Source organism: Triticum urartu, chromosome 3A (genome assembly GCF_056163025.1).
Source record: "Triticum urartu cultivar PI428250 chromosome 3A, HENAU_Tu73, whole genome shotgun sequence".
Classification (NCBI taxonomy): domain Eukaryota; kingdom Viridiplantae; phylum Streptophyta; class Magnoliopsida; order Poales; family Poaceae; genus Triticum; species Triticum urartu.
Genome location: NC_141875.1, coordinates 714,185,972 through 714,198,531, shown reverse-complemented (window position 1 = coordinate 714,198,531; position 12,560 = coordinate 714,185,972). Strand labels below are relative to the sequence as shown.

General features: G+C 43.6%; 1 protein-coding gene and 1 pseudogene across 2 annotated transcripts in view; one reads left to right on the top strand and one right to left on the bottom strand.

Moving 5' to 3' along the window:
- The window catches only part of LOC125534889 (polyubiquitin-like), a 34,023-nt gene extending 23,218 nt beyond the window's left edge, over positions 1-10,805 (bottom strand). Inside the window, exon 1 of the mRNA XM_087514215.1 lies at positions 10,138-10,805. Coding sequence (XP_087370341.1) covers positions 10,138-10,805 — 668 coding nt within the window. The remainder of the gene's footprint in view (positions 1-10,137) is intronic.
- Positions 3,348-7,846, top strand: LOC147982074 (polyubiquitin 11-like; annotated as a pseudogene). The gene is made up of 4 exons (XR_015599102.1): positions 3,348-3,479; positions 4,591-4,711; positions 4,818-4,926; positions 6,902-7,846. The product of XR_015599102.1 is annotated as a polyubiquitin 11-like (transcript).
- Positions 10,806-12,560: the final 1,755 nt, after the last annotated feature.

The window sequence follows — 12,560 nt, the reverse complement described above, 5'->3', positions numbered from 1 at the left end:
TTCCTTCAGGCTCATGTTATCCATCAGATCAAACATCAGGAACCCCGAACACATAAAGATAATAAAAATTCATCAGGAGAAACAAAATCAGGGAAGGTAGACAAGAGTGGTGGGTGAACCTGTCGCGTCCTCCTCAAGAATCATCGGAGCCTGGCGATGTACCCATGGCTGAGGCAGCCGGGCAGCTGCAACCCCCGGTAGAAGGCGCCCTTCTGGTCCTCGTGGTCCTGTCGCCACCGCCTGCAATGGTGCACTATCGCGATGACGCCATCGGCTTAGCAGTCACTGTCGCCGTGGAGCAGGCACCTATTTGTAAAGCTCGTAATGTGGCATCATGGGCGGCGTTGCGCCCGAGTGCGGTTACTGGCAAATTCTGAACTATTGCGCCGAAGTGCCCTTTAGAAACACTCATCAACTAATGTTTTCGATACAACATGCACATCTTCCCAAATCCTAAAAGCAAACGTGCAAGCAACAAGATCCCATAGTAGATATACAGTAACTCCAGAGAAAGGATAACTTGCTTTTTCTGAATTACCACAAACCTCAAGAAATTCGATAGTATCTCAGAATTTCTTAGAGGCGACAAATGAGACCTGTAAATCATCAATATGTGACATGTGATGCTTCAACTATGCTAACACGAAATGCAGCACATGGGATTAATACCTTGATGTAAGACTTGAGTTTGATTAGTTTGCTACTAAATTTGATTTTCCCCTTTGCTATATAAGGCCACTCACTGGAAAATTTTTGCTACGAGGACCGGCTAAAATAATCTCTTAGACAAAATATATGTAAACATGCATACATGAGAATTTTCATTGTAAAATAAGTAAAGGCCAGGAGTATATCAGACTGCTTACTTGTCGTAAAGACGAGATGGTCAACATAAAAGAGTGCACTATCCAAAGCCTAAGCCCCACATCATTGGTAGAAACTGCAAGCCGAATCAGACAACGACAAAACTGAAGTGCCCTGATATCTGCTTCATCATCAGCGAAGTACTGAAAGAAGCTCATCCTGAACTTCCAAAAGCACATATGACATAAAAGAAAAGCTGTTAAAAACATACTGTCTTTTTACATGCTCTTCTTCATATTTTACTTGTGACTTCTAATAAATAGATATAGAATTATTGTGAACATGTCAACAGAGGTTCCTGAAATTTTATGGAGGATCTAAACAATCAAAAAACAAACGACAACTATGGGGAAGCCCAAATATACGTATTCCCCTTTTGTTTCCCATCTATTGTTTTACAATGTAAAAACACAATTAGCAAAACAGATATTAGAGCAGTTTTATGTCCTTGGATCAGAAATAACCATGGTGATTGAGATCAAGATTCTAGAGTAAAAAGGTTAGTCCAAACACAACAGCGTTGACATGTTTGATTTTTTTAACTCACCTGCATAACAAGAAGATTAAGCAGCACCATTGTCATGTTTCTCCAGCTCCCCACGTTATTCAACACTGATGTAGGTCTGAGCAGCTTCATTGCCCCCAGTAGCACACATCTTATAATGCCTCTGGTTTTGTTCCCCTCTGTAATGGCCTCTTCTCCACCATCTTTATAGTGGTACACAGAAATAATTGATCCTCACTGAAGCTAATATAAAATGTACCTGCAAGAATACGCAAACTGCCGCCAATGCATTCAGGAAAACATAAAATCAGGGACACCTGAATTGGTACTAAAATTATGCTAATGTCAAATTCTTCGGTCTTGTTCCCATAAAAAAATCCCAATGTAACTATGTTTCAGTTCTTCATCACTCCTTCCACTTTCCTGAAAGAAGGAAAAGGAATAGAGCAGTATTTACAAAGGCGGATATCTTACTGGAGAAATAACAATGAATATTTTAGGCTTTTCAAATAAATTCACAAATGTTGAAGTGGTATACCAGGCCAAAATAATTTAAAATGTCAATTGATCTAACACAAATTCATGTGTAGATGAATCTGTAATGTCCGTGTGAACGAATGTGAACAAATGACACAGGAGAAAACAACATTATGTACACCAGATATTTAAACCTGATTATAAGCAGCACATCATGAACATCGTGATTGAAATTAAAGAAAAAACCTGAAACTATTTGATGCAAATCAAAATCTTGTCAATAGCATCTTGACACGAGTCTATGACCCGTGACAATTTGGCCATTGCAGCTCCTAGTAGTATGTATCTTCTTAGCAGGCTCACCAATCCTCTCAATCAGAATTGCTTGAATATTCATATGCACGTCCTTCATATCCATTATCCCTCTCCAGCGCACCTTCACAGCCTATGTCGCGGTGGAGTTTAAGCAATTGAAGCCACGCACCATGGGATGGATATTAAAAGAAAAAGCACACTGAAGCAAACATACCGGATGTCACGAAGGCTTCTTGTCCACATGACGCGCCTCCACTCCTACGTTCCTCGCTGCCATTGAGAGGAAGGGCCCTCCATGTTCTGCCTCCTCTCCATCCTCGCCTATGCCATGTCGTCATGTTTTCGTGGTCACGCTGTGTGATTAGATGGGAACATAGGAAGTAGACCCAATGGTGAACATACGTAGATGCAACGGAGGGGCGCCTCGTCGTCGGAGGCCATAGATGGCATAGAGTAGGGGTCCGGGCGTGGTCGGTGTCCCCGGCCTGGTCGGTGCAGATCATGGTGGTCGAGATGCCCAATTGCGAGGTTGGTGGCCTAGGTGGCCGATGTGCTCGACAACAAGATCCAGTAGGCGACGTGCGGTGGAGTGAGAGGATGGAGGCAGTGGCGTGCGGTGGAGAGAGAGATGGAGGCGGCGGCGGCACAGATGCGGCCGTCGCACGGTGGAAGGCCTTGGACAGCGGCAGGGATGTTGGTGGCCAGCGCAGGGCAAGCAGGAGGCCGGCAACCGGTGGAGGGAGGCGACCGGCTATGGGGGAAGGGAGGCAACCGACGCACTATTGCCAGGGCAGTTGCTCGTGGAGGAGGGAGAGATTCGGGGAGCGGGGGGATTTTTTCTTTCAATTCTGTTATTTGTTTCCCTCAAATTCGTTATTTTATTTCCTACTAAAGCAAATTGCATTGATGGGAGGAATTGATTGATTTAAGTAAATTGAGAAAGTTAGATCTGTGATCTTTTATACGTTAGGAAAATGTTGGTTTACAAGGAAAGAGTGCAGAGGAAAATAAACCCGTAGAAAAGGGATGGAAGGGGAGACGAAAAAAAATCAGGCGAAAAAAAACCAGAAGAAAGTGGTGGTACTATTCAACCAACTCGTCCATTAGGAGTAAAAATAAACCTGCGTACAAACTTGGTTGAATAAATAAAGTGCGTTATTTGGACTAAAAAAACTCTCCTCTCCTTTTTCCCCTAAAAAAACCCTCTCCTCTCCCCTCTCTCTGTCTCTCGCTTCGCCCGCTCTCCTTCCCCCGCCGCCGCCGCCGCCGCACGCAGTTCCTACCGGAGCCCAGCGAAGATCTTCCTCCTCTCCTCTCGGTAAGCCCTAATCCGCTCGCTCTCCCTTCTATCTTCCTCGTGTGCGCCGTGAAATTTTGAGTCCTCATCCTTCCCCGAGCAACCCAACGCCAGAACCCTACCCGGCCGCCTGACCTAGCTCCTCCGACTCCGATGACGAGAGAGACGGTGTTGTTGAGAGCCCCGCTGCTCTAGTGCAGGCTAGCGAGATGCATCCGCCCCTCCCCTGCTCTAGTGTTTGCTGCGATGCCTCGACCCCCCTCAAAAACAGCCCTGCTGCTTTGGTTGTGGTGCCTGTGTTCCTCACAGTAGTTGTTTTTTGATTCTATTGTAGTTGTGTACCACTGTTTTGTTTTTTATAATGAATATAACCGATTTCCAGCCCTCGGATCTACAGCTGTGCAATTGTTCGCTTATGGATTGGGTGAATTCTAGCATCTCTAGATCCTACTGTCAATATCGTCTTATATGTTAGATCTTAGGATTATAATTGTCCGTCAAATTGCTTCTCGTGGAAGAATCTCTTCATCTAGAGATCGGTGATATAGATGGCAGTTCTTGTTACATGTATGTCCTCACACTACAGAATCTAATGATTCTTGAAATTTTGTTTTGTTTATATGCACAAGATAAACAGCAAAGATTGTCCAAAATCGTCATATGTATTCGTTAGCCTTTGTGACTAGATATTTCTGTCGTTGCTTGTACGACCTGTTGCAACTTGCAAGTGTTGACGTTTTTTATGTAAATATATAAGCTGGATGGAAGCATGTGCATGCTGTTAATTTTAGTTACTAAACCTGAATATTCTGTTTTCCGATTAAGATCGATGCATTGTAGTGTAGCAACTCTGAATGGTGCTCTCTAGCTAGCTAGCTGGTGAGTCTTGTTGGCTGATTTGGCATTTGCCTGCTAGCTGTTGATTCTATTCTAGAAGGTGTTAGTAAGTTAATTCAGAACTTTATGTTTACCTTTTGGTCCCCCGCACCCCAACTTGCTGCACCTGCATCACGTTTTGACTAACATAAAAAACAAATCTTCCATTAGCAATTAATTGGCATATCAATTACTGACTGTCACAGGGATGCCTGCGCAGAATCCTTTACTAACATGAAAATGAAATCCTTGACAGACTGCCAGAATGCCCCCGAAGAAGCGCCTGCACCTGTCGCGCGCTGGTCCCAAGCTGGAAGACCATGTCGAGGAAGCTGCTCCTGCTGTCTCTACCTTTGGCACGGAAGGTAGCATGCATGGTGAGTTTTACTGACTCCTGCTCGCAATCTGCACGATGCATACTCATCACATTCTTTGTTCTGTGCGGGGTCGTTGAGTGGCTTGCGTGTTTGATGCACTTAGCAGATTCCGAGGAGGAAGAGGAGAAAGTTGGCGACAGCGGCAGCAGCGGCAGGGACAACGAAGACGATGGTGGCAGCCATTCATCGCAGATTGACGGTGCCGACATGGACGAGTAAGTGATCAGAGTTCTCTTTTTAGACAGTTTCTCTATTTTGTATGCATGTCTCATGCAGTTAATACTAGCTAGCTGCGAGGTGCAAGTCAGCCCTTCGGTTGCTGTTACGATCAGTGCATTATCCTGTTATTAGGAAATCATTTTGTTCACTGGATAAACTCTATTATCAGATTCTGGAACACATACTTTGTCAGCCTAGATCCCTCAGCTCGCTAATTGGATCAAAAGATCAAATCGACTCTTCTTCGGCCTGTCAAATATGAGTTTCCAGTGTTCAAGTACTCAGGTGCTAATAGTCCCATTATGAACACCTGAACTTTATATTGTAGCTACACATTTCTTTGAAAAAGGAACTAAAATATCACAGAACACTTGTAACTGTTCTATAAATAATTGATATGCCAATCGGTAATGGAAGATTTGATTTTCATGTTAGTCGGTGCTTATAAATTGTTTATTGATCTTGAACCTTGCAATTAATGCAAGTTGTAATCAAACCTTTAAACGTTTATTGTGATCTGCTTGTTATATCCACGGGAACAAGCTTATGTCTATTAGTTGGTAATTTTTTTGGCCAGAAGATTACTTCGTTATACTGAACTGTAGTTTCACATTTCCTGTTCACAATGAAAAACATATGTCATAGCAACAAGCAATAGTTGGTCCATTGGATTAAAACCAGAGATGTTTTCTACATGTGTGCTTTTTGCTTCTTATCCTGCTTTATTTATTTGATCTGTTGACTTCTTAGAAAAAGAACATATGAACAACCCCTTCAATCAAATAGTGGATATTTTATTAAGGTTTTAATATTGAAAAGCTTCCAAATCTTCACATGGAGCTAGACGGTCTCTTCGCCATGAATGTTCTTCTCCAGCTATATTAGTCATGCATATTCGTTGAAGTGTGGGATTAGTGAGCTGTCTTTGTATCTAGTTGTACCTTTTGTTTTTATATATGGAGGATAATCAACAAAATAGCTTTTGTCCTTTGATTTGGTTAGTCGCATGTAAATTCGCCTCAAGCACATCTGACGATATGCATCATCATATTTTGAATACAATTGTGACGAGAGGGAATAGAGGTGTAGGAGTGTGCGATAATTGACAAGGAGGAAATTTGGAGAAACTTGTTGTTTATAGCGACACAATAGGTAGCAAAGCTTGCTGAAGATTAGGCATCATACTTGGAGAAGAATCTCACGAATCAAATGATGCACCTTTGTTACCACACAGTAGGACATGTGTTGAAGTTGCCGCATGTCCTATATGAGTGTCCATATACTAAAGATGCCACCATCCATTGCTGGTGGTGATTGGGAACATGCTTGAGATCTGCTGGGCACACACATGACGTCGGAGTGGGATGAAATGGTGGAGGAGCGGGTCATTAGCATAATGGAACTGCGAGACTGATGGGGAATGATGGGGGATCGGGGGGTGATGACGCAGCTGTAGTGTGGTAAGTTTTGGGCAGAGAGAGGTGAGGAAAGCGATTGTCTTCTCCCTTGAGGAGGTAGAAGATGGAGATGCCTAATGGGGAGCAAGACAACACTGCACATGGTGGTGGCTGTAGAGGGGGAGAGTAGAGAAAGATGGAGATGTTTGTTGCTACACAATTAACAACATGTGCCTCACTTGACAAGTGTGTTAACCGAATAGACGTATGACTTGATGAATAATTCTATATGTTCCCCTTTATTTTCTAGCAATGTATGGGCACCTAACTAGTCTCTTTAATGCACAGAACTGAGTGAACCATGCATGTATATTTGTATGGTTGCACAAGTCTTGAAATGTTTGCATGCTAGGCTTAGTGTGATACCATGTTTTGTATAAACAAGGTATTTACAGAGTATATTGTTTTTTATTTATGTAGCTGCTTGTACTACCTACTGGAATTGTTGATGTTTTTTGTGTATTGTTCTGCAGCCTAAATATTGTCTAACAATTGGTGATTTTTGGTTTGCTAGCCCATCCAAAGTGCACATCTTTGTCAAGAATCCCGCCGGCAGGAAAATATGTCTCAGGGGGGTCCACTTGTCAGACACCCTTTACACCATCAAGGCAAAGATCCAGGAGCAGTACGCCTCGTCTTCAATGGGGTGCAGCTGGAAGACAGCCGTACATTGGCGGATTACGGCATCAAGCATGATTTCACGCTTGACCTCCAAGAGAAGATGCAAATCTTCGTGACAGAGACGCTAGAAGGCAGGACCATCACTCTTGAGGTGGACAGCCTAGACACCATTGACAAGGTGAAGGCCAAGATCGAAAACACCGAGGGCTTCCCCAAGGTTCAGCAGTGCCTCATCTTTGCCAACAAACAGCTGGAGGACGGCAAGCGCACCTTGGCTGACCACAACATCTGTAAAGGGTCCACTCTTCTCCTCATCCTCCTCCCGTGCAGTCCAGCTGTTATGATGCCAATCTTCGTGACGATGCCGCAAGGGAAGATCCTCACCCTTGAGGTTGGGAGCTTTGACACCGTCAACAGTGTCATGGTGAAGATCTACGAGAAGAGCGGCTTTCCCCCTAAAAAACAGTGCCTCTTGTTTGCTGGCAGGCGGCTGCGGGACGACCGCACCCTGGCAGACTACAACATTCAGAGCGAGGATACCCTTGATTTGATTCTCCACCAATGTGGTTGCTGAGCTGCATGGCCTGCCATTCAACAACCTGTTTTATTTTGCCGGAGCCTTCCTTCCAGTAGTGGTGTATTATTATTATACTAGTACCTTAGTAAATTCTTATCTATTAAGAGTCCTTGGGTCTGTCTTGGCACAAGTAAGTTGATTTCAGAATATAGTCTGCATGTAGTATTGCCGACAAAAGACTCATTTCCACATACTCAGTGCGGTTAATTTCTGTGTTTATGCTTGTTTTTATCTATGCCGTGACAGTCAAAAGTTGAAGCACCGGAATCCTAACGAGTAAAGTCATTGCATGTCTTTTAGATGATAGAAGATTTACTATGGTAAAGTCATTGCATGTCTTTTAGATACAAAATTTACTATGGTAAACGATTCGTTTTGGTTAACCGGATGAGGTTTCCGCCGATCTCCGTGCGCGCGGTTGGATAGAGAAACTCTTGGTCACAGTCCGATGAAGGGTTCACGCTCCGCCCATCCATCATTTATCTCTTTCCTCCCGCATCTTTCTTTCTCCTTTTTCCCTCATCGTCAGCCATGGGGAGCTCTACTAACTCTGCCCTACCTTGAGTTCCCACGCGTCACCCGTCACGCTGATACATGGGGGAGCTGCGCAGCCGGGGTGCGCTCATCACCATGGTCACACCCCGCAGTGCGGTGTGCTCATGGCCAGCGGCGAAGACAGGAACTAGGCAACAACGGAAATGCTAAAAAATCCGACCTGGAATTTTTAAGCATGGCAAATCAAACATTTTTTGTGGCACATTATGTGTCGTGAGCATGAAAATTCCCTTCAGCAAGCACGACAAATCCTGGCAGAAAAACTGAACATGCCAGGATTTGTCATCTTGCTAAAGGGAATTGCCGGCTCGCTTCACGTATTTTCCATAAAAACATTCGATTTGCCATGTTTAAAAAGCTAACATTAGATTTATAGCAGGGTCCAAAAAATATATGTGATCTTTACCAGACTGCAACTGAATTCACACACACCCATGGTACCTTCAGATTCTCTAGGTAATTTTGCCACTCCATCTGGTATTAGAGGATACAAATGAGGTCAACATCATTTTATTGTGTATATGGTTTGGGGAACCAATGAACCTTCTCTGCATCCATGAAACCTAGTTTTTGTTTTTTAATGCCCTCTGATTTATGTTATCTTTCGGCATATATATCTTCCATGACCACATGCTACATATTTCATAACATTTCAAAGCAACTGAACTCTATAGCTGAATTAGACTACCACTAAATTTGAGCTATTTTTTGTTTCCTTTTTAGATCCCATATGTCAAAATGAGCTGCCCACTCTCAGTTCTCGCCTATTTATGTTTTCACTTTGTGTACAGAACTTTCACAACCACATGCTAAATATTTCACAACGTTTCAAAGTAAATGGTCTCTCTATCTGAATTGTACTACCACTAAACTTGAGCGATTTTGTTTCCCTTTTTTGATCCTATATGTGAAGATGAGCTGCAAGCTAATTTGCGACACAAATGAAGAAAAATACAAAGATGTCAAGTTAAAGTACTTTTCTTAATTGCGATGTTATACTCTTTACAATTAAGTCCGACAGGCTGCTGATTTCTACTAACGCGTTTTATTAGTTTTTCTTGTATATCTTCAGGAGATCAAAGAAGATAACATACCTTCTGTTCAATTTGGTGACTACTTCCAGTGAATCAAGAATCAAGTAGTTAATTACAAGTCATATCTAACTATTCAGGAGCTTAATTTGTCATTGCAAAGTTTGTAGTGTCATCATAGATGGCTAGCCATTGTCAACATTTTTTTTTGGTAAAGTCACGAGGGGATTAGATTTCCTATTAAATATATTCCAGAAAGCAAACACCTTCAGCTGCATATGGAGTTTCAGAAACATTCTTTTTTGTTAAAGTGCAAACCTTTGGATATTTCTACCTTGACTGGAAACTTCGTAAATCTGTTAGCACAACATATAAGTGTTTCTTGTGTTGATGCTAATCAAGCATCGGCTAACTCTCCTGAGCCGTTCCAATATGCAACACGGAATATACAAATTGCATCATGGTCAATTCTGTACATGTAGGTGAAGTCACTTGGAAATAATTTAATTTTACTCTACAAACGATACTGTATGTACAAACATTGCCATCACGGTGTTAGGATTCTCATTACATTGACATATATAGATGAAAACATGTATAAACACAGAAATGAACCAGACTGAGAGTTTGTGCTAAGGAAATAAATGAGTCTATTGTCCCCAACTGGATGTGAAGTGTATTTCTAAATCAACTTGCTGATGCCAACACGATAGACCTAGGAATCTTGATAGTATATTAGTGTTTTCTCTTACAGATAACAAGAAGTACTCGACACATTAACGTACAAGAATGATAGTTTTACTTGGTAACAGAGTGGAGCAATACTAGTGGTACTACAAATGACACACCGCTACCGTAAGACGGCAGCAAAATAGAACTGGTTGTTCAATCGCTGTTCAGGCAATCCATCTCAACAATCAAACAGGTAGCGGAGCATCAAATGAAGTGTAGACTCCCTATGAATGCTGGGGGATCATCAAATGAAGGGTACAATCCCTATGAATGCTGTAGTCCGCCAATGTGCGGCCGTCCTCCAGCTGCTTGCCTTGAAAGGTGAGGCGCTGCTGTTTAGGGAAAGGGCCGTACTTCATCTCGTAGATCTTCACCTTGACACTGCCGACGGTGTCCAAGCTACCAACCCAAAGAGTGATGGTCTTCCCATCGAGCGTCCTCACGAAGACCTGCATCTTGTCTCCTCTTGGAATACACGGGAGGAGGACAAGGAGAAGGGTGGACTCATTCCCAATGTTGTGGCCAGCCATGGTGCGGTTCCCGTCGTCCAGACGCGTGCTGGCAAAGACGAGGCACTGCTGAGCCTTGGGGAAGCCCTCAAGGTCCTGGATCTTGGCTTTCAAGTTATCGACGGTGTCTAGACTGTTGACGTTGAACGTGATAGTCCTGCCCGCCACCGTCTCTGTCACGTAGACCTTCATGTTCATCTTCTCGCGGAGGTCGATCGTGGATTCATGCTGGATATTGTAATTGGCCAGTGTAAGCCTGTCATCCAGCTGCACGCCACCAAAGAAGAGGGAGTATCGTTCCTGAATCTTTGCCTTGACATCACGCACGGTGTCCGATGGGTAGACCCTCAGGGGGATCGTGCTGCCGGTGGGGTTCTTGATGAGGACATCCATTCTGAATGAGCAAAGCAAACATCACCAATTAATTTTTACACACTGTTATTCAACGTCAATGATTCCAACAAGTTAACAGAAATCTACTGCATAAATATATTGTTTCTACACAACAATGCAGTAGATGGTTCACTCAGTACTTGTGGACTGAAGAGATAAAGTGAAGGCCTAAAGTGAATATGTACTTCTCAATGAACTGACCAACACTTTCTACTAGTATGGAACCAACAAGAGGTGAATCCCAAATCAGCTAACAAGAGACTGACTTTACACAAAAATGTCAAAACGACTAACTTCGAACAGGTCGCCAGCTCAAACCTCAAACCCCCTCTCACCCGCAAGATAAACGGTGAAGAACTACAATATTTTGTGAGATGAGCAAAGATTCCACTCCAACGTAGTCCTACTTGATAAAGAGAGTGAGCTCTAGCTACAAGATCACCGAATATGAACCATTGTGGAGCAGAAAAACAGCTCCGTACCTTGAAAGAAGCTTCTTGCTAGGCTCGGCCATTGGGTGCTGTTGCTGCCGCCGAAAGAAGGATCGGAAATGGAAGGAGGGTTAGGGTTGGGGATTCGTCGGCATTTTAGATCTAGGGTCCGTCCATTCGGGCACGAGCAGAGCAGGCCGCTCCCGAGGCCCAGAGCGACGGGCTCGCGAAATCCTCCGCGCAGGCAATGTGGGCCTATCTTGCTGCCGACCATGTCCGATTACTGTTCATCAAATCTGATTAATCAATCAAGGATTACAGGAACCAAATCTGATAACTGTTCATCCTAGCTAATCCGTGCTCCTTCTCCAGAAAAAATAAAGCTAATCCATGCTCAAGGGTTAATCAATCGTAGCACTGTATAAAGACCTCAATCATCGCTAGTGAAGATCAGGCAGCTGATTCATCGGCTCCCGTCTGCAATCAGAGCTCCCGGTGGCGGCGGCGAAAAACGCGCGCTCCCCTGGCCCGCGGCGCTCATCGGAGAAGGAGGGGTTCATCGGCGGCGCGGCGGCTATTTTGGCTGTCGTTAGTGATAACCAACCCTAGCCGCCGACTCTTTAAAATATCGGGGAAACAAGAAGGCTGAAAGAGGGTGGCCCAAGCCACGTTGGGCTGCTCCGCCTGCCGACTCGCCCCGGCACAAGCCAGCCAGTGGGCCGATAGGCACAAGGCAATGGGCCGATAGTGGTCCACATAAGGCGATTTATAAAGTAATAATCGTGTTTTGGCAGTGGTTCAACTAAACTAAAACTATTGCCTAAAAAATAATTAAACTATTACTAACAACAAAAAATTCCCTGAAAAATCTTACCTTATGCCATCTCTAGTAGGGTCTCATGAACGGAGCAACAGTCGCCGCCGCCGCAAGGGATCTTTGGTCCCCTTGCCTCCGGCTGCCATCTTGGCGCTGCGTATTTTGTGAGAATGAAAGTACTCTCGTTCTTTTGGCGGTGCCATGAGGTTAAAGAGTTTTCTTGAAGGAAATATGCCCTAGAGGCAATAATAAAGTTATTATTTATTTCCTTATAATCATGATAAATGTTTATTATTCATGCTAGAATTGTATTAACCGGAAACATAATACATGTGTGAATACATAGACAAACAAAGTGTCACTAGTATGCCTCTACTTGACTAGCTCGTTAATCAAAGATGGTTATGTTTCCTAACCATGAACAATGAGTTGTTATTTGATTAACGGGATCACATCATTAAGAGAATGATCTGATTGACATGACCCATTCCATTAGCTTAGCACCCG